Here is a 21,656-nt window from a genome sequence, read left to right as displayed (position 1 = left end):
TGGACAGGCAACTACAGACACCCGTGGTACTCTGCATGGCTACTAGGATCTGCCAGAATAAAGCTGCTCACAGGATAACTTAAACACGAATGCAATTCTTTCAGAAAGGGACAGGTACTTACTAAACCCACTGGCTATACCTACTTTTCAGTTCCTGTCAACAGCTACTGGAATTATGGTACAAGTAAGTCTCCATGAAAGGATTTTGCTTAAGAAATTTAGAGAATCTTCATAGACTTATTAATCAGAGCACCTCACTCGGTTACAGTACATAGGAAAGTAGTTATTCTGTTCTTCTGCAGCATTAGTAACTTCTCAAACAAAGAAGCCTGATTGAGGCAGACAGTGAGGGGCTTATCAGCTTAGGAAATGGGAAGGATGGTCCAATTAACTGCCAAGCAGTCAGACATAATTCACTCTGACGAGGCCAATGAGAGACAAGTAGGAGAAATACAGTCCTGTCCATTTATGTAACACCCAAACATTCCCTCCCTGCAAAGTTTCCCCTTCTGGAAGTCTTGCCTAAATAAGGAGAAAGTCACTAGACAAAAATCCACCTGTAGGATCTGCATCTAACCAGCCACCTCCTGTGACAAAGCAATCAGCTCCGTGGTACAGGAGGCATTGCCAGTCACTGAACTGCTGGACCCAGGCGCTAAGAGCCATCCCCAAGCAGACACCCAGGAAGCTCTGTGCAAGGTTATCTGGGGTCCACACCGTCTCGCACACCAAGGAACAGGGCAAGAAGCAGAAGGCACAAAAAGGCAGAAATATTCCACCCCGGTCGAGGCAGGCTGGCTTCATCTCCTTTTCCTGAACCACCTCTCCCAGCACAGAAAGAGAGTGTTACTGAAGTAATTTCACAATGTTTAAAAAAAAAAAAAAAAAAAAAAGTTGAAGGCAAACCATATGTAACAGCTGATTAAGAAAGCTGAGAATCCAGCTGCAGTGCTACTCATCATGTTCGCTGCTGTGCTTGGTACCCTACTAGCATGGGGTAAACAAAAAGAGTGCACAAAGAAAGAGGAAGGAGAGAAATTCTACGGAAGATGCTAGAATGGAAAGAGAAAGTTCCCAGCAAATCATAGCTCTAACTTGGGACCCATCACCTAGGAGGCAACAGGCGTTTGAAGTGGAGAGGGGAGAAAAGAGAAAGAAAAAAGTCCCCAAAACATTAATTTGTACAAGCTTTGTCTGACATTTAGAAAGGAGTGGAATCTTCATTCTGCAAAAAAAATGCATACGTGGGACCTTGTCCATCCTTTGGGTAAGGCACCTTGTTTGTATAATCCTCTTCGTTTTTCAAAGTGCCAGACTTAAGACTGTCATGATCAGAAACACATGCTTTATGCACTATGAGCAGGAGTGTAAAAAACCCCAGTTGTGTGGAATATTTATGTTACATATGGCAACATCCTATTTGTCAGCTGGTTACCAGGAGCTAAGGAATCTGTGTGGTACTAGCAAAGTCGCCTTGCAGCAGGGTGCTATAGTGAGCACGAACCGGGCTATATATGGTATGTTTACTGAACTATTAGGCACAAACATGTTACAGAAGAGATGATGTCTCGTATTAGACACTGAGCTTCCTGCTGCAAGGCAAAACCGTCTCGCTCAGAAATCAGTTTGTCACATATCCCTCCTATGCTTCTGGCCGCGGGTGCCAGTGAAACCTCTAGAAAACAGGAACAGGTTATGCTGCAAGTAATGATTAACTACGTGGGGGATCAGCCCTCCAAGCTCCACCCGCCAGCATTCTCCGTCTCCTTACTGCTCTTCCTCCCCCGCTACTTTTCGGCTGGGACTGCTGGCCAGGCAAGGTGGCGGAGGGCACGAAGGCACACACAGGCGCATGCCACGCGGAGCGCTGCCTCTGCAACCGGGTGACGGGCACAGACAAGTGCACCCTCTATTTCTTAAGAAACAGCTGGCAGCAGGCAAGCAAGCGCTGCAACCAACCGCCTGCCCCACGTTCAAACCCAATCTGCACAGGAATATTTCATAACGGGGAGGAGGGGGGGAAACCTGAAAGGGTAGTGGGAGCAGGGTGTACTGAAGATGCCTTAAAGCACAGGAGAAGGTTCGTATCTGGCTTCAGCGTCCTGCCTAACCTGTTCTGTGGTATGTTCCAGTTAACTTTCCTTTTGGTCAATGTTGTTGGTTGGGGTTTTTTCGGCAATCAGAGCCAAGGTGCAGCCCCTTCTCTCCTCCGACTCCTTTCACGCTCCATCGCACTCCAGCACAAACATAGGCACACAGGAGATGCCAGAAAACAGAACGCCGAGTCCATCACAGCCTGAAACTGGACGCACTATTTCATCACTGTTAGGGAACTGGATCTTCCTTGTCAACTCACCAGAACCATCAGCCCTCAAGCACCAGACTTCCCACCTTCCTTGCTGCTTTTTTATGTTAGCAACTTCTGCAGCTCCTCAAAAAAAACCAAACCCAAACTATACAAAGTGGTAAGGGGTGGGAAAACACAGCAAAAAAAAAAAAATCACCCAAAACCACACCCCCAGAAGACTGCACGCCATGCAAATCTATCAGAGCACAGTGCGGGGGCAGCGGCAGTGATCCCAGCATCAGGACATACCATCATCACCACAGCAGATTTATGTCTTCATTGTGGTACAGTATTCACAGGGTTAATGGACAGCCCGAAAATCATAAATATACCTGCTACACAACAAAAGCATCAGCTCAAATCTGCACTGGGTGGTTTCTGACAGGGGTTAAGCAGCTGGTAACCAGTGGCAAGAACTCGGTGGTGGTTCAGTAGCCATTTTAAGCAGCAGACGTATTAATCACGGGAGTGCAGTAACAAAAGAACCAGGGGCAAAAATACGCTACAGAAACAAGGACCCCCAAAAGCTCAGCAACACACACATACCCCTCCATAATATGTAAAATAAACGCAGAGAAGCCAACAAAGAAGATTATTCCATGACCTCCAGAGCACAGCAAATCCCTCTGAGCAGAGTGCTAGGCATCAGAAACTTCCTGGTTTGCAGGCCGTTGCTTCACATTTTCTGGGGAGTTTTCATGCTGTGGGAAAGATTTCCAAGTACACTGAAAGTAAGCCTGCAGCATCCCCTTCCACTCCCACAGCAAGTATGCAGTCCATAAAAGATTAAAGTGTTGGAAACACATGCTTAAGCAAAGATTCCTCTTTTTTTTTTTTTTTTTTTTTTAAATCGTATCAACAGTGGAGCACTTGATGCATTTTATCAAACTGTTTTGCCATCCCTTTTTTAAAGCAGCAAGGGCGGGGGGGTGGGGGGAAGATGGAGGGAGGGAGGGAGAGCACGTGAGATACATGCAGTCTGTAACTTGAACACTGTTTTACAGATGTATTTACTATACTGTTTTTCTTTAGGGGCTTTTCAGGCCAGGGTGGCCTTTGTTTCTGCGTGCTATATAATAGCCAGCTCATAACAAATGAGCAATTGCAGAGAAAGCAGATCTGGCTCCTTCTCTCAATCTGCTGGGATGCCGAGGCATGAAGATGTGCCTGAAAATCTTCTGTCTGGTTATGAATCTGGTCAATCCCTTTGGTCACGCGAGTGCCTCAAGTCTGGTACAATTATTAACTGTGCTGCAGTCACATGAAAGAGAACGAGCTTCCCCCTCCCACCCTCATCCCCCGTTAACATTATGTGGGCAGTGAATATATGAAGGAACATTGTGAGGTGGGGGGTGAGGGGTGGGAACCTCAACAGAAAGGCTGCAAAGCTGTATATTTTTCTTATTATTCCTTTTTGGTGGATGGATTATTATGTTTCAGGCAAGCCTGTCCAATGCTCAGACTCGCTCAGGTACCCAAAGGAGGGTGAGATGGGGAATCTTCATCTTCTCCAATCAATACCACCTTCTTTAAAGAGGGAAAATTTAGAGGTGTTTCCAGTCTTCCCCATTCCTTAAACACAATGATGATGAAGACGGAAAGCATTTTAACTGAAGCATGAATGGACAGTTTCTAAGCTGGCGGGGTTACTTTGGAGATGTTCTTATTTGCTGGGGGACACACTCAACAGGTATGAGAGAGAAGAGATGGGAAAAAGAGCCCACTGTGCTTCTGAGGAGAAACTCCTGGCACTGAGACAAATGAGACAGGCAGCGTGGACTAAAAGCCTAAACTGTGATTCAGCTGCCAGGACCAGAGCCTCGTGCAAGCTCCCTGTTTTACAGCCTCTGCTCGCATAACTGAAAATGGGGATGGTGCTTTCCAAAAGCTGCTCTTCAGGACTGAGGGAGAAACAAGAAAGAAACAGCATGCAAACAGCACGGTACCCACTGACCCCAACTGCGCCTCTGCCCCCTCCTCATGCACTCCCAGCCTGCCAGAGGGCTCGGTGTTGCGTTATTTTAAGTGTAAACCAAGCGTCACAGATGTGCGTGCTCTGGAGAAACCTGTTAAAGACTGCATCTCAGCTAGGATGGGAGCCGCGCTCAATGGCTGTGGAGCCCCTGCGGCCTCCCCCGACACGTCCTGACCCAGCACGGCAGCCCGGAGCCATGTGCACCTTTTTGGCCACAGCCAGTGAATTGCGCTGACCTCAGAGAAGGGGGGTAAGGGGGGCAGGTGGTGAGAAAGAGCGCCAGGTTTGACATAAGATGGCAATTCCTAGACATAGTTAAAAATGTAAAGCAGAGTGCATCTTTAAGTGGTTTCATCTATACAGTCTGGACGACATACAGTAAAACATAAATGAGCACATACACTTTCAAAGTGCTACATGTATTTTCAGCTCAATTATAACTGAGTATGCCCCCAATAAAACATCTGTAACGTTACACCATGCATCCATTTTATAAAATATTTTAAAATGTGCTTTTGCTTCAGCCCGCCTACACAAAATAATGAAGGAATATCACTCATCAGGAACTCCCTAAGAAAAATAAACCTTAAAATAGCACACTACGCTCACTGAGGAACATGTATTTCTGCAAAACTGCTGTTCTTTATATATTTTGCATCTGAAAACTGCAAGTCTCACATGCGCACACACAAAAGACAGACAGACTGCTGCTGTGGACAAAATGGTGCCATTTAATACAAAAATCTGGTTTATGCATAGCCTGGCTGTAGTGCATGCTGGTCCCAAGTAGAGTGGGATGCAGCCAGTTATATCGAACAGTTGTGCCCTCAGCAACAAATGGTGCATTCATAAAACTGGAAAAGCCTCTGTCTAGGGGCTCGCAGCTCTGCAAAGGAAACAATTGCTTGCTGGCATTTTCTGAGGGAGGGTATGGCCAAAAGAGGTTGAGGGGGAGAAGTATGATCTATAGGAAAGCTATGTACAGAAGAAATATCAAAATCGAAGGGAAAAAACCCCAAATCTGCCACTGAATTCCCTTTGCACTCTCCCTGCATTAACTAGTCTCTAACAAAAGAGCAAGGCCACCTGAAAAAGACATGCACTTGGAAAACACTTGGCCAGTCAAGAGTGTAGTAGAAAAAGAAGAAGAAGGAAAGAAAGAAGCTTTCTTGTAGAACGCTGGCCCATGAAGAAGCAACAGACATCACGCAGGCTGCAGTACACAAAGCCGCATCTGACAGGCAGTTTCTCACAAGTTTCTTACCCTTGCCTTTATTAGCTATGCCACCTCCACACTGGTAACTAAAAGCCAACATCTGGTGCTAGCTAAATGTCAGCACAGACAATCCCTTTAATAAAAATTTAAAGAGTCTGGGTCCCAGCGAGGAAGTCATTAGTGCTTTGAATGTAAGACCCTACATGAGAGCTGCAAGACTGAAACAATCCAGGCTTTTAAGCCAGGCAGAGCAGTGACTTGTGTGTGCTAGGCCACCTCTCCAGGCCCCCTGCCACCTCGCACCGGGGATGCTCAGCTCATGGCCACTGGCCCATGCGCAGCCCATCTGGACGGTTCGTCTGGTCAGCACCCTGTGCCTGGGGAGCCCAGGCAGGTCTGTGGGTGCCCAGGTCCTGCTGCAAGATGGGAGCATGCCGTTCAGTCTGCCCTTGGCTTAGGGAGCTCTGGCTGCTGAAGCTGAAGTGCCCAAACACACCTGGCATCTGTATCACTGAAGCCAAATCCTGCTTGCCCCTAAAATACATGAGACACCCACGCCAGTCGATGCTAAAGTGCTCCTAAATAGCATCTATGAATGAGTAATTGTCACCTGCTCCATTGTACGGAGCTCAGTAACTAAACAACCCCCCGCCCAGATCACACACTATAACTGAAGTACAGTGGCAGAGGCAGTGAACGTTTCTGTAAGAGAAGAAATTAACTGAGGCCCACCTACATGCTGATAGGAAGTAAAAGCCAAGGCTCCCGCACCACTCCTGGCTGCCCCAAGGCTGTGCGGTGCACCCCATTTTTTCCTGGTGCCCACGCGACACAGAGGTCTCTCACGTCTCGCCCAACAAAAAAATTTCTACCAAGCTAACCTGACCACAATGAGACTGTCTCCCCAGCTGAAGGAGAAAGGACAGAGATTTTCTGTAATGGTTGATGGTATGAGTCCCTTCACTGTGTTATCAAAAGATGTCACATGTTAAAGAGATTTGAGTACTCTTGCACTGAAGCCTTTGCAAGGGTATCAAAAAAGGGGATGCATGTAGTTCTTGCTGCCCCCAGTGCACCTAACAGTCCTCCGAGAGCCTTTTATGAAACAATTTCAGAGGGGAACAGGACTGTGGTCTCACAGACTGACAGTACAAGTATTTTTCCACAGAGGTTAAAAAAAAAGAGGCGGGGAGGGGAAGGCAAAACAGGATGAGTGGTTCTTCAAGAGAGAGTGCCACTCCTGCACCTCAGTGCTACAGCAGATAAAACCTGTGGGTCTGCTGAGAGTCAAGGAATAAATGCTGGGAGCACATACAGCCTGCTACAGCGGTGAGAACCGAGCAGAAGCTATTGAGGCGCTGGAGAATGAATGGTAATGTTTTTGTTTACCAGCTGTGCACTGTAAATGATTGCTTTTGCAATAAAATTTGCACTGTATTTGCATAAATAATTTCAATAAAACTGTATGAAAAGCCACTTCATTAGTGCTAGTTATCAGTTGGAGACCTACAGCAAATACAAAACTGCATATGCTTTTGCAGAGGCATCAAAGTGACCCAAAAACTGTCTTTCTAACTTTATTCCTTGGTCAGTTTCCAGGCAAGGCAACAGTTTACACACACACACACACAATGTTTTGTACATGCTCCCATTAAACTTGCCCTCAGTATGAAGTGAATGTATTTTAGAATTCAAGTAGCACACATGATTTTGTTTCCCTCCATAGACTTTACAAACGCTTCTAATACAACTCCAGATCAGCCTATTAGGAAAGGAAGTTTTGTTTGGTTTTGGTTTTGTTTTAGATTTGGAGAAGGCAGTGAAAACACCTGGGAAGCTGTGGGAAAACATCAACAGAGTTAAAAAGAAAATTACATCCCAGGCTCCTGAAAAACTTTAAAATAAAGCTCTTTGGGAAGTTTGGGAGAAAGGGATGAACAAAGAAGTTCTCAGTTTGAGAAATACCTTTCCTTTGAACACTGAGTCACAGAGTACAAGTCTCCACATCACCTTGCAAAAGAAAAATAAAAAATAAATCCTGTCTGAAATGTGTCACTTTTCACTGCTGTTTACTTTGTTTGTTTGTAGTGGTTTGGTAAAATCCCACAAATATTAAGACAAAACCACAGTCCGTATTTTATATTTAGATGAACTAAGGCACCTTCCAAGAAGCTGTAATTGCAAGCCTGCATCTAAAGCTCCTCTCCTTCTGTCACCCCCAGGAGCAGGCTGCTGTGGCAGGAGGAAGAACATGGGCCACCACTGCAGCCCTGGTGGTAGCCCTCCTCCATGTGCTGGCCTGGCCACCCCACAGCTCAGCTCCAGCAGGATGCAAGAGCTGAGTTGCACCTCCTGTGACAAGGGATGGTTTTGAGTTGGATGGCTAATGTCTGTAGTTAAAAGTTTAAAAGCAATAACAAAGTCCCTTCTTGTCTCTCTTTCATCCTTCAGCTGGTCCAGTGGAACAAACAGGATGGGATTTGTCTCTCACGCTGATGCTTCCAGTATCAGCCGTGATTTAAATCAACGTGCAGTAGGGAAAGGAGCTCGAAGGTTTCTAACCGGGTGCGGTGAACACCATGACCTCCTCACACCCCCGCCCCACAAATGCTTAACTGCTGAATGAGATTCTTCTCGTTTCCTGCACTGAATCATCTGTGTCACCACAAAGATGAGATTTTTAACTGTACGCACACGTTTCTTATTTAAGGGGCATGCAGCGGAGGGTGTTTCTCAAACTACTGTCAGATCAGCCACACACGGTTTAGATTTCTTCTGTGTTTGATGTATCTTTTAAGTAAATCTGTGTCTTTCCAATGAGGTACAACCTTTCAATGATGCTGTTTTCTAGGAAACATGCAGGTGAATGCTGCTACTTCTTTCTTTTGCAAAGTATTATTTGAATGAAACTAGGAGGGACAGGATATGCTGATTTGCACAATTAAAAATAATTTAAAATTTGAACCCTGACATCAGATGCTTCAACAAATTTCATTAGAGCAGGTCACATGCTCTTTTCAAAATGCATTTTTTCCACACCCCAACTTAAAATTGTTTCATTAATTTACCTGCAGATTACCTCATTTTCCTTGCTAAGCTGATCAACAGCAATTCATTTTGCAGAAAAATTAGTAGCACTGCACTTCTCAAAAGCAATAATGAAACATCCAAGTCACCCAAGAGAAAGAAAGGTGAGGCGAACTGCTAAACCACAGTTCCTTAACTACCCTTCCTAACCAGAATGGCTTTGTATCATTGCTTCAAGGAGGCAAGGAAAGGAGGAAATTGTGATCTCTTGCTGCCTGTGCTTGGCTGTGCACTGCTGAAGTCAGCGGGAGCTTTGTGGATGCTGGGCAGGAGCAGGCCCATATAAAGATATGACAAGCGACAGCGAAGATCATACTCTGCTCTGGATTGATCTGTGTCACGAGGAGTTCATGCTGTCAGTCAGCAAGAGTGTGAGGGGGGCTGATGTGTTCTGGTCATCTCACTAAAGCAGAAGAAAAATTAAAGATGCACGTCAACCCTGCAGTACGCCCACGTACTCTCACCTGGATGAAAGCTTAAGGACAAGAACCACGTTTTTTTAAATGGGCATACTTTTTTCACAAAGTGTAGTCAACCTTCTCTACCCCCTATTTTAATAAGGAAAAACCTACCATCGTTTTGACCTTGGACTTGTTCATTTTCTCTGTCTCTCTCAGTACATGCTCTTTGCTAACCATTCAGCATGCTGCGAGCCCTGATAAAAGTGGTTAATGTTTACTGAAACCTGCGTATGAACTGTACTAAACCTGATGCGGGGGGAGGCAAAGTTCTGCTAGCAGCATCCACAAGCAATTAAAAAAAGTTTTTTCTTTTTAAACTCACCCCCCCATACTAAACAGCTGCATCAGTAGATGGGCAAGCAGCACAGGGAGACGACTGAAAAAATGCTTCTAATCCATCCACCTAGACACTTCAAAGTCAGTCACTGTTCTGAGTACCACAGGCCTTCCAAAAACACACAAAAGCAATGGAAGAACTGACTGTTGAGATTCTCTTTCTGGGTGATGCATACTTTACCCCAAATAATTATTTTCCAAAACAATCTGAAAACCTACAAGTCTAGCAGAACTGTTGAGTGTTCCCTTTCAGCTCTCCCTGTAGGAAGTCCATACACCCTTGCTTGAGCAGTCTTCAAAACATCCTCTTAATTAAGTGAAAAAGCAGAATATTACTACTGTAAACTCAAACTACAACTAACAGTTGAGCAGTGCGATTGAGACACCTTAAATTTACCATAGCTTCTTCTCATCAGAGACATATCCTTAAAAATAATCACCTGTTTCAATAGCTACACCTGTGCACTATTTAGAAACAACATTTCATAGCGTAAACAAAATGTATGCATTGCCCCTTCTTAGCTTACTGGCATTTCCTCCATCTGTGTTATAATATCCAGCCCAGAGAGCTCAAACAAACAGCTTTTTCCTCCCTCCCACCGTCTCTGGTGACAGTGGGATGCTCTCAGGTGTTTAAAGCCTTAATTTTTTTTTTGTACTAGAGGGCAGCAACAGCGCCATAGTCACCTTGGAAACAACCATCACCCACTGTTTGCAGAACAAACAATGGTACCTTTTCAGCCAGCTCGAGGCAGGCAGGGCAAGGGGCAGCCAAGCAATTCTGGGACTTACAGGAGTGTTAACATATTGCATTCATTCAGTGCGTCAAAAAATAGTTCAGCACGAGAAGCAAGGCGCTCTCAAAGTGAGAGCCTTTGGCTGGAAACCACAGACAAGTGCATGGGGCTCAGAAGGTCAAACAAGTCTCCCAAGTCAGCAATGAGGTCTTTTCCTCTGATTTTTTTACTTGCCCTCCTGTTCCCCTCTCTCATGCACACAGAAAGAAGAAAAACGCACCTATTTAAACTGATCTTATCCCTGAGAAGTCAAGTGTTCAGCTTCCAAGTAGCACTCGCTGAAGTTTTCTCTGTGTGCCAAAATATTTTAAAGAACTGTTTACCCGCACTTGTAGTGCTTTGTACCCAATGCATGAAGAGCCATTTCCAGAAGCGCTCCCTGTGAAGTCAGTGAGAACTGCGGTTATTCAGCATTTCAGAGCCTATATCTAAGCACTCAAGCCGTTACAGACCCCTCTCCTTTCAATTTAATTCCATTTTCAAAGAGCCATGGACAATCTGACTGCTTTAAAAAACAGATGATGTACATCTGGCTTAACAGTAATTTCTGAGTGTCTTCCTATCTCCTGAAGACTTTTTCCTCTTCTCAAGAAAACCCCACCTCCAAACAAGCCTTTTTACCTACAACAAGGAGGAAAAAAAAGTGAGATGTTTAAGGACTCAGGTTTTATCAATTTTAACACCCTCTCACAAGGCACTTGCTCTTGTGCTGGTTGCAAGTGGAGTGTTTAAAGCAGAGCAGAGACTGAGGCATCGCTCAGATACTTTAGTGCTTTATAACCTTCCCACACGGGCTGGCAGACACCTACATCGGTGAGAACAAACTGTCATAAGTCCAACTGCCCAGCTCATCTGTAAGGCCACTTGGCAAAGGATTGCGAGGCCCTACGAAATCACGCTACTGCTTGACTCGTGCATAGAAGAGCATCCAGGTGTGCTGTGAAGGAGTGCCAGGCACAACACACCCAGCTGAGAACTGCACTGAGGTGATGAGAGCTGCACAAAGGTACGACAAAGCAACTCCTAGGTGAGATCTGTGGATTTCCACATCACAATATAAACATTTTTCTACAGCCTTCGCTCACCTTTCATAGTGCACTCAGCTTTGAAAAAAAACAAAAACAACAACAACAAAAAAGCCCCAACAAAACAACAGGCAAATCATCTTAATTAGACCATTAGAAACACTGACTGGCGTTGCGCTACTAACTAAAGCCTCCAGCAAACTTGTCAATGTGGGCCAGACAGGTTCACTCATGACTACAACCACGGTAGCTTCAGCTGGGTCATATTAACATTACTAAAAAATCTATCTTAATGTTCATTAAGATGCAGGTTAACCCATTAACTGGTCTTGCACAGCCACAAACATGGCTTTGGACATGGTAGGCTATACCTTAAGGAGCATCAAGAGAGCTTTTTTTTTTTTTAATTGTGTTCAGCTAACTCACTTGACCTCAAACAATTGAGACACACACCCTTTTTGCCTGTCAGGACAGGGTCCTTCTCTGTCTTGCATTGCTGGGACAGGAGAAGTGAAATAGGTATAGAGGTGATTCACATGCAACCCATCCTTCACTTACTCCTAATGGGGGGTAGAGGGGAGGAAAGCACATGGGTGAGAAGCTGCAGATGTTCCAAGGCTGTTCCAACTTTAACAGCGCACAATTTAGGGAAAACAAAACAAGAAGTACAGAAAAATGGGATTTGAACATTACCGACCTGAAAGAATCATTATAAATACCTCCTGCTCTGTGTAAGGGCTACCCTGGGCTCCATCTGCCTCCAAGGCCAAGAAAGGAAACATTAAACTTGAACAGCTGCCAGAATTCACTGTCTACCTTCTAAAAGCGCTGGGCTGTGTTTAGACGGGGAGGTCTCTACCTGCAGCAGACCACAGGCAGCACGTTGTCCACGCCTCGCTGCTGCTGCTGCCTCTGCCCTTGGCACCGTCACCAGCACCGTCACCAGCAGCTCCAGCCAGAGCCCGGCCGAGGGACAAACACGCAGCTCTGCCCCGCAGGGCTGCCCTCTCTCCCCCAGCATCTGCAAACAGCGCCGAGCTCGGATGGGAGCGTGTTCCTCACGCCCCAGCAACAGGCTCCAACTGTTCTGGCAGAGGCGCGTGCTCCGGAGGGCCCTGACTCAGCGGGCAAGGAAGGCACAAGGCACGGGTACCAGTCGGACGGGAATGCTCTCCTGCACGGCACGGCCTTCCAGCGGGCTGGGGGTGCTATTCGAGGCACCTCGCCGATGTTTAAACAAGCAAGGACGGCGGATGCACGCGTGTCGCCTTCGCTCAGGCATCGCCGCGAAAGCTTGCCGGGGTCAGGCCGCAGCCCAGGGCGCCCGCAGCCAGGCCTCCCTGCCCCGAGCCCAACGGAGAGGCAGCGGGAGCAGCAGTTGCTGCAGCAGGGCCAGCCCTTCCCCTCCCTTCCCCCCGCGCAGCCACCCCCACCCTCCAGGAGCTATATCGCAAATCCCCAGGCCTCGCCGACTGCCAGCTGACATAACTGTTTAGTCAGCAACCAGGGAGAGGGGTGGCCGCCCCCCGCCATCCTTCCCCGGCTCCTTCCCGTGGTACCTTCCCCACTGCCAGCGGCCGCCAGGGAAACAATCTCTGCCCCCCAACCCCTCCCGGCCTCCCCAAAGTATCCGGTTTACCAAAAAGTTTGTCGAGCTGTGCACGTAACTGAGGGATCGGTGCTTTGTATAACCCTCTTTCACCACCCTGCCCCATCCCCCAGGCGAGAGGAGATCCAGAAGCACTGCTTCTGCTCGAGCAACTTCCTCCATTTGCTGTGAGAACATCACTCCGGCCAGCCCCGCGCCCCGCGCCGCCCCGCAGAGGAAGCGCGACATAATAGCCAGGCCCCAGGTGCCAAGGTTAGCTTGTCCTTTTCCTCTCCCTGGGATGATTCCCACTCCTTTTAATACCAGCCTTCCAAAGAGCGAGAGCTTAAAAGCCGTGCAAAAGTTATGAACAGGAAAAAAAAAAAAAACAGCACTGAAACCTGCTGAAGCACCACACAGCCTTTGCACACTACGACTTACACGTTTCAGAAAGGTTTAACCTTTTCTGTGGAGCAAAAAGTCAGGTTTCATCCACACACATAAAAGCCAAACGACTTTAACCATACCTTTTTTAAGTCAGAGAAGCCCAACCCTTGCCAGCAAGGCAGCAGTACTACCGGCATACAAAACTGCCCGTGCCAGCCTTCTCTGCCTGCCTAGTGCGGATGCAACAACTACAGCAGTACGAACGTCTCAGCTGAAAGGAAAACTGTATCCCGGACCAGGCCAGAATAATGAAAAGCCTTGGCAAAAGGCAAGGATTTAGTCTGCCAGGGAGATGGGAGGTTATCACCCCAATCCTGTTCCTCGGCACACACTAAGGACATGGTTTCCACCCTCTACTCTCACAACATCTGCGTAACTGCATGTGTGACGTATTTTTTGAAAAATGGGTTTTAATGGAAAGCCTGACAATGTGTTATTCTACCTTTCCCTTGTCACTTTGTTTTCATGGTACAGAAGTGTGCACCTACTTACTCTGAAATGTAAATACTTACAGTGCTGAGTTGTTGGGGGGAAGCTGCTACACTGGCTCATTTCACAAATCCTCTGCCTTTCCAGGTAACAAGGGGAAATCAAAAAAGTATTACTATGCCCCAGATGTTATGCTGCTATCCATAGTTTACACAGAAACAACATGTCCTGTACTGACATCCCTAAAACAAAACATCTATTTGGCTTATATAAAGGTCTTTTTCACGGTAAAAACCTGAAACCTCCCCCTTTTCTCTTCTCCTCCCCATAAAAAAATACATGCATGCTCTTTTTCGTATTTCCTCCCAGCTGGGTATCCATGCAACTGACTCCAATTCATTTGATTACTAAACTGTAGAATAACTGAGAAAATTGGAGAGTTAGAAACCTCTATCATATCATGTAATTATTACTGTGAATATAGTTACTAAAAGAAGAAAAAAACCCAACCCTAACAGTCTCCAAATAACTAAGCAATGGTGAGGATTGAAATTCCCTAGAAAAGAAGAATGTTTTAAGTTCAGAACTCCTTAATTCACTCTTCCACGCTTCAGCACTAAAACCTCACATTCTACACAGGCTGCCTGCTGCCAAGAGATAGACAGCTGCAACACGTAGACACAAAAAGGAGGTGTCTTTTGGCTGGAGTTTTAGATTTCTACATGCTGCCCTTTTTTATATGCTACTCCTCCAAACAGTTATAAAAAATAACTTCGGAAATCTAAAAACAAATGGACTATTGTAACTGATGGTAGCTACTGATAGAGCCTGTATTAAGTATGCAGATGCCATAAAGCCCCTTCACAGTCTATGTTCCTTTGCAACAAGACAATTCTCTTGGAAATGTGCTGTTGCAGTTACTGTACTTACTTGGCCTTTAGTGTATGTTTAGTTCCATATCTTATAACAGAAGCCTGGGCATTCCAATAAAACCTACATCAGTCTTCACTACTATTTTTTTTAAGCTGGTATCTCTGTGCAGTGATTCATACCCTGCTCCTGGCTACTCAAACCGACTTCTTCCACAAAAGACACTGCACCAAGACTGACAAAGCTGCACCACGTTTGTACCAGTTCAGCCAGAACAAAACCTGGATCACAATCTTACATGATGAAACATGATCTCCTTACACAGTATCAAGCATGATTAAGACAGATACTCTCTTCAGATGGAAATCTATTCGGGAGCAGAAAGAACAGCTAAAGGAGACCTGATTTACATAAGCAACAGAATTTTTGCACAGCTAATGCAATAAAGAGCTTTTCATCACGAGAGCAAACAGAGAATGTGTAGTAAGGTGGGAAGACTATTCTCACAGCTGAAACTCATAAGCCTCTTGAGGCTAACAGCCTGTAGTTTTGTGCTGATGGCACTGAGGGTCAACACCTCGCCAGAAGCTCTTCCCCTTCCTTCAGCTGCTCATTCCCATGCCAGGGAAAGCCTATGGTTTGCTTCCCCTCTGGTGACCAAAACAAAAGCTGGTGAGGTAAGACTGTTGAAAGACAGAAAAAATTAGAGGCCTGGCTACCCAGATCATTGTAGAGACAAGGCTTACAGAGAAACCCCACAAACCCTTGTACCGGCATCTCTGAAGAGTAGGTGAGTTACAGTGCAACAGCAATGAACTGCTACAGGTGAGGGGGTAAACAAATTGTGAAAAATAAAACCAAAACCCCCTCCTTAAGCTCGTTTTGCTGCTTCTTCATCCTGTGATGTCAAATGCACCTTTAGGTTGCCAATGAAACTATTCTGAAGTCACTAATTCAACATCACTATTAATTTTTTTAGTTACCCAGGCAAAGACACATCAAAAAGGGGGAAACTGGGAGAAAATACCCAAGTATCAAGATGCTTTAGAAAAAGGAGCTTCAATGAGATAACAAACATCTAGCACAGATCTCCATTGAGATTCTTCCCTTTGCATTGTCTGTAGTCACGTACCTGGAAGAATACTTGCCTTGAAGTGGTGGGGGGAAAAGCATTAAATACAAGTGGTGTTAAATACAACCTTTGAAGGTGAACACCACAATGTACCTGAAAGACAGGGGCAAGTGGGAATAGCACAAGTGGGAGAGCAGGGGAAAGTAACTCTTTTACCATAATCCTGCCGCTCTTACAGTTACTGGCATCACAGTACCCATCAACTGACAATAGCCATGGAGTGGATACTCACCCTTCAATGAACCTGGAAGCCAGAATGCAGATACAAATAAACAAGTTTAAAATGAAGCACTTTCAAAAAATTCCAAACTGTTGTGCTGCTGTTTCTCAGTATCGCAGCTACAAACCAGCAAAGATTCTAAGTCCAACAACACAGCAGATGCAGGTCCTATATACAAGGACAGATGCCACAGACATTGATAATGACACCCCCTGCCCCCATGGAGCAGATCCTGGACTAGACTCTGTGTGCAGGAATTCATCAACCCAGCAACACTGCTGCATGGATTCCAGGACCCATTCTAGCAAGCAATGCCTCCAGTTTCATCCAACGTTGATTCCAACCCTCTGCAAAGACAAACTGGCAAAAAAGGCATTCCACTTAGTTCTTCCACGTTTCCTCCTGGCCCCTGCTTCGCTACAAAGACATGATGGTTTTGACGACTTGAGCACTGATGATGACTGCATGGGCTTTTAAAATCTGTTATATCTACATTGCAACCAGAAGTCATGTCCTCTGCTATGCCTTCTCCACTGCCTCCCTGTGCTGGTACAACTAAATCAGCTGCACAAGTCAGATTAGAGAACTGACCCAGCCAACACTGAACTTTCCGAAGACAAGAGGGCCAAACACAAAAAAACCTTATCAGCTTCTTGGCCTAGCACTTTAGGGTGTACCTTTAAGATATTTAAGCTCTTTAATATTTACAATATGTACCTTAAGAAAAAAAGGCATTTAAGAAAATACTTCAAATTAAAAAAACATAAACATGCCCTCCTGCTTACACATACACAATGACTTTATTTTAGCCTTTAAGTTTTCCTGATCTAACGCCCAAGAGCAGAGAGACACCTGCAAAGCATATGCCATGCCAGGGCTCCATTCCTTGGTCCTCACACGGCCTTTTAGGATACTAAATTTAAATGTAGGATACTAAATGCGTAGAGCAGCAGTAGAGCAATGCAAGACAAGCTCTGAATTCAACAGTCAGAACTACAACCACAACTCAATGGTTTAAAAGGACAGTCCCTGCCTCCTTTCTCAAAAGAGATGCTTGCTACTTCCAAACACTATATAATTCACAGAGCCCAGCACGAAGTGCCGAACAGCTTATTAGAATGGTTTCGTACACAGCGACATTGAAAGATTATCGTTATAGATCAGTACTACACGATGAACAGGGCTTGTTTCTCCTAAGACCACTGTATTTCATCAATCCTGAGAGGCTTAATAAAGGGAACAAGTAACCTAAACAGAGCTGAGTTCTCATTGTGAAAGGCTTTCTTTACCTAAAGGACTGAAATCGCTAGCATCACCCTCGCAACCAAGTTCCCAGTTTTGGCAAGTTGAAATAAAGTTTTTCATCAGCTAAACACAAATCAAGTAATACGCATCATTTGGTAGGCAGGTTAAGGTAGGGCTTTAAAAGCCAAGGTTCCTTTTTAGGCTATGTCAGTACCGAAGAATGTGCAGCTCTTTACACAGAGAAAGGGGTTAGCATGACCTCTCCTTTCGCACTCTCCACTTCAGAAGTGGCTGCATTTCAGTAGCATTGCAGGCACCAATTTGTAAAGCACTCTGGTCGTGATCTAACGTAAGTAAATACTAGCGGTATGGTTAGTACGGAAGCAGAATTCTTTTGGTCGCAAAAATTAAAATCTCCCAAGTCCACCAACATGGAGCAGTCACTACAGATGGACAAGTGGCTTGGCAGACTACCAAAAAAAGGGGATGGGAACACAGTAGTTACATCAATAATCATTTTACTTCAGAGGGCTCAAAACAATTCCTCTGGTACCTGCTGAGACCAAACAGATGGGTGAATCCTAGTCATCGTCCCAAATAAGCAGGCTAGCACTGGAAAGCAGGCAAACTTCTTCGTGAGTAGTGTCACTTGGTTTGAGTGGATCTTGCCCAGAGCTGGCAAGGAAAAATGCCCCATGTCTCACGCAGGGCATGCCTCAGGCTGCCATCTGTAGGGGCAGGGAGAAATAGTAAGCAGAGGGATTCAGGGGCACTGCTGTTAGGATCTGGCAGGGTATTTGGGAAGGAAAGCAGTGAGCAAAGCACCATTTAAACAAGCAGTTCTCAAGCAATCAGGATGGAAGTAACTGAGCCAGACCAGCAAACACCCTCACCAGTCAGTATCTTCTGCCTGTAACTTGCCAACATTGAGGAAGTTTCCCAAAAAAGCTGCTGAAGAGGAGAATCCTGGCAGCACCTGGAAGTCTTTAAGCCTGTCCAAGTATATGTCTTACAGCAATAAATATGTAGACAAATAAAGTACTTTTGGCATGTGCCTGCGATAGATGTTAAAAAGGCAAACTGAAGCTCTAACAAATGTTGGTGAACAATGTGATCAGAAGCATGGAACAACTTCTGCACAGTAATCAATACTCAGATTGGGGCTCCAACCTGGGAAGAAGGCCACAGAGGTGATACAGCAGAGGCCCACAAAAAATCCTGAAAGGTGTGGAGAAGGTCAGTAGTGAATGATTACTGTTTCCCATAGTACAAGTCCTAAATGGCTTCCAGTGGAAGCATCAAATGGCAGGTTTAAAAAGTTGTTTTTTCACCTCCTCTCTAACAAAGCATGTAGTTAAAACTGCAAAACTCACCACCAAAACATGCCATGTGTCAGTACAGGTTCAAAAAGCCACTGGAAAAGCTCAGAAAAAAAGGATCCTTGAACCTAAATACTGTACCTATATAAAACCCCTTTGGTTCAAGAGATTCCAGAGGCTGCACATTGTTGGTAGACTATACTAGGAAAGCATCATTAATAGGTGCCCTTTTGCAATACTCTGTTTTGATAAATCCAGCTCAATCAGCATCCTGCACTAGATTTTGGTCTGACTTGGTACTAGACACAGGTAGGACTCCCTCTAGTTTTCAGTTTTGCAGGCAAAAACCGCAGCATTACTTACTCCACAGACTAGAAAACCTTCTGCCACAGATCCAGAGGCATTTCTGCCAGCTTGAAGAGGCGTTCCCTGCTCTGAATCCAAATGTCACTGGAGAAGCAGGTAGCAGGAATGGCTCATTCCAGGACAGGGCAGTCCTGAGGAAACATCACCTGAGCCACAGCTTCAGCGTGATTCAGGTTAGGGTGATTTCAGAGGTTACCATACTGTGGCTGTCTTCCCTGCCTGACAGCCAGTGGTTACCACACTTGCAGCAGAGACACATACAACTCCTGAGCTGCCCATAATTGAAGTTTTAACTACAGCTCCATTCAATTTAAGCACAGCGAGCTCTGAAGTGCGCCGCCTGGGAGGGAATAGACACATACTCCTTTCTGCCTTCTCTGCAATGCAAACCAAGCCCTTCACCCAGGGTCACGGCCAAGCAGCAGGACGAGAAAACTGCGGAAAACCTGAAGTCCTTCCTGCAGCAAACATTTGCTTGAAGCCCTCACCTGGGCAGCGAGCACAGGCACACTTAGTTCCAGGCCTTTGGGCAGGGACGGTGATTAGAGGCTCATTTGCAGACCATCTCCAGCAGAAGAGTCCAGCACAGAGCCAGGCATCTTGCTGGTGCTGCCACAGGCCATATTAACTTGTCGCCTTCAATATGCATCCAGCAGAGTTCAGGTCATGGATTTGTTGGAAGTTCATCACTTATTCAGGCTTTTGTGCAAGAGGTCATTGCTGTCAAACTGTCTGCTTTCACAAGCACAAAAGCTCATGTTAAAATGTAAATACTTACAGGTGTTCCACCAGGCACTCAAGATGAAAGTCAGAGCAAATATATTAGCCCTAGCCATATTTTACAATGCTGGTAGTACTTGAATGTCATCTGTTTGTGAACCAAGGTTTTTATGTGGGTTCATCTGCCTAGACAGGAAGCATGATCTAATGGTGAAGACACAGAACTGGATTTAGAGCATTTAGGTTCTTTTTCTGCCTCTGTTACTGTCTCCCTCTGTGACCTTCAGATTTAAATTCTTCATCCCACTGTCCCAACTGAAAAGAACATATCTGCTTACTCAGTCCCATACAACTGCTGTGACCCTGTGTCATTTTTGCTAATTACTACAAGAATTCTGGAATGATATAGGAAACGTTAATCTGACTCGTAAAGTTAACCTGAGTTAACAAAAAGTAAGAGCCTTATAAACGAGCACAAAACTCTCCTCCCCAAACGCCTGTGTTACGCTGTTTGTTTTTCCAAGACGGAATCTCTGCAACTTATTATTACACTGGCCTTGATGGAGACAGCATTTTGCAAATTCAGCTTTGCAACGAGCCCGGATAGGCTGGTTTACCCCTGCCGCCTAGATTTGTGCATTGCATACCACTTGCAAGAGATTCAAGCACAACTTCTGTGTTGGGGTAACACCACAAGACTAGCAGCAGGACTATGCTGGCACAGGCCTACTGGGAAAATCAAGTCCCCAGCTGTGGGAAGAAGCAAAGCCAACAGAGGCTGCAATCACCACGTCACCCTGGAATCCAGTTTCATGTCCAGTCCAACCTTGTTCTGTGATTGAGCTTCACAGTTCTGGAAAAGCTGGTATCCTCTTCCCTCAGCACTTCCAGCTACACATCAGATTTTCTTGTGACTTTCGGAAACCATCAGCTACTAAACTGGAAGAAGTCATCTCAGGCACCCGCACTCATTCAGTTCAGCACCTATCAAAAGGGTAATTTTGCACTGTGCACCCCACACCACAGAGGTCAAATAGCCCCACCACCCTTAAACACGAAGAGGCTCTCACCATCAGGGACCCTTTGGTACCAACACGCAAGGAGAGACAGCTTCGGTAAAGCTCACGGGTAACGTGAAGTGCCATCTCTCTGGAACAACGCAGGGGAGTGGAAGGGAGCTGCGAACAACTGTGTTCTGATGTGTATTCCCTTCCCCTGCTCAAGCAAGCGCAGGAGGCCCACTGAGCACACATATGACACGCTCCCTGCAGGATGCCACATCCTGCTGTATTTCATACGGCATCCCAAGGAAAGCCAGATACTTTTCAGACACAGTATGATGTTTGACAGTATGATCTGTCACAGTGTGACAGGTTCTCAGAGACATCACAGGGCAGAGAGAAGGGAATGGCACTGACAGATTTATCCAACAGTGCTGAGGCGTTCCTAGCCACACTTCTCTTAAAAGGAAAAAACCCAAGCAAACAGACACATCGCAGACACACACAAATTTTACAACACATATTCTTTCTGCTCCTCCTGTTTGGTAACTTGTTCTACTTTTACAAATTTCTCATAACTCTCACTGACTCATTCAAAACCTTCCCGTTCCTATAGAAAGTAGAGGTGCTTTGAACTGGGGGGGGGGGGGGGGGGGGGGGGGGCGGGATTCTGGAGGCTGTTTTATGTACTGCTTACCCCCCCCCCCAAACCTGCTCCCAGCCCTGCTCCCCCTCACACCCCACAGAGGGTGTCACGTTTTAAGGAGCGCTGGTTCTGCTGACATCAGTGAGGCTCCGGGGGCCATCTAGGCAGCTGTTCCTGCTCCTGTGCGTGGCCAAGAGCCAAGCTGCTCTGCCTTTTTGGTGATGTTCCCTCCTGCCGGCTACCCCCACTCCCGCCCGCACGCCTGCAGGGTGGGGTGAGGTGGCCACTGGCAGCCTTTCCAAGGAAATCCAAGTGAAAAAAAAAATAAAAATAGAAGGCAGCTTTCATTTCCAGCCTCTGGTCCAAAACACTCAGTGATTTTTGACAGTGTGCTGTGGGTTGAAGGAACCGTAGTTTTTCTTCCCAGAG

The 21,656-nt window shown here is 45.9% G+C and overlaps 1 protein-coding gene across 8 annotated transcripts in view; it reads right to left on the bottom strand.

Annotated features, from left to right (window-relative positions):
- The window catches only part of RREB1 (ras responsive element binding protein 1), a 125,905-nt gene that overhangs the window by 91,700 nt on the left and 12,549 nt on the right, over nucleotides 1-21,656 (bottom strand). Inside the window, exon 1 of one of the 8 annotated variants that reach the window (XM_055704325.1) lies at nucleotides 12,884-13,005. The exons of 6 other annotated variants lie outside the window; for them this stretch is intronic. In XM_055704325.1, coding sequence (XP_055560300.1) covers nucleotides 12,884-12,959 — 76 coding nt within the window. In that variant the 5' untranslated portion in view covers nucleotides 12,960-13,005. Of the gene's footprint in view, nucleotides 1-12,883; nucleotides 13,006-21,656 lie in introns of those variants that run through there. One more of the 8 variants, XM_055704320.1, reaches the window with a different exon arrangement.

The sequence above is a fragment of the Falco cherrug genome, chromosome 3 (genome assembly GCF_023634085.1).
Source record: "Falco cherrug isolate bFalChe1 chromosome 3, bFalChe1.pri, whole genome shotgun sequence".
NCBI classification, from domain to species: domain Eukaryota; kingdom Metazoa; phylum Chordata; class Aves; order Falconiformes; family Falconidae; genus Falco; species Falco cherrug.
This window is presented reverse-complemented; position numbering and strand designations above follow the sequence as displayed.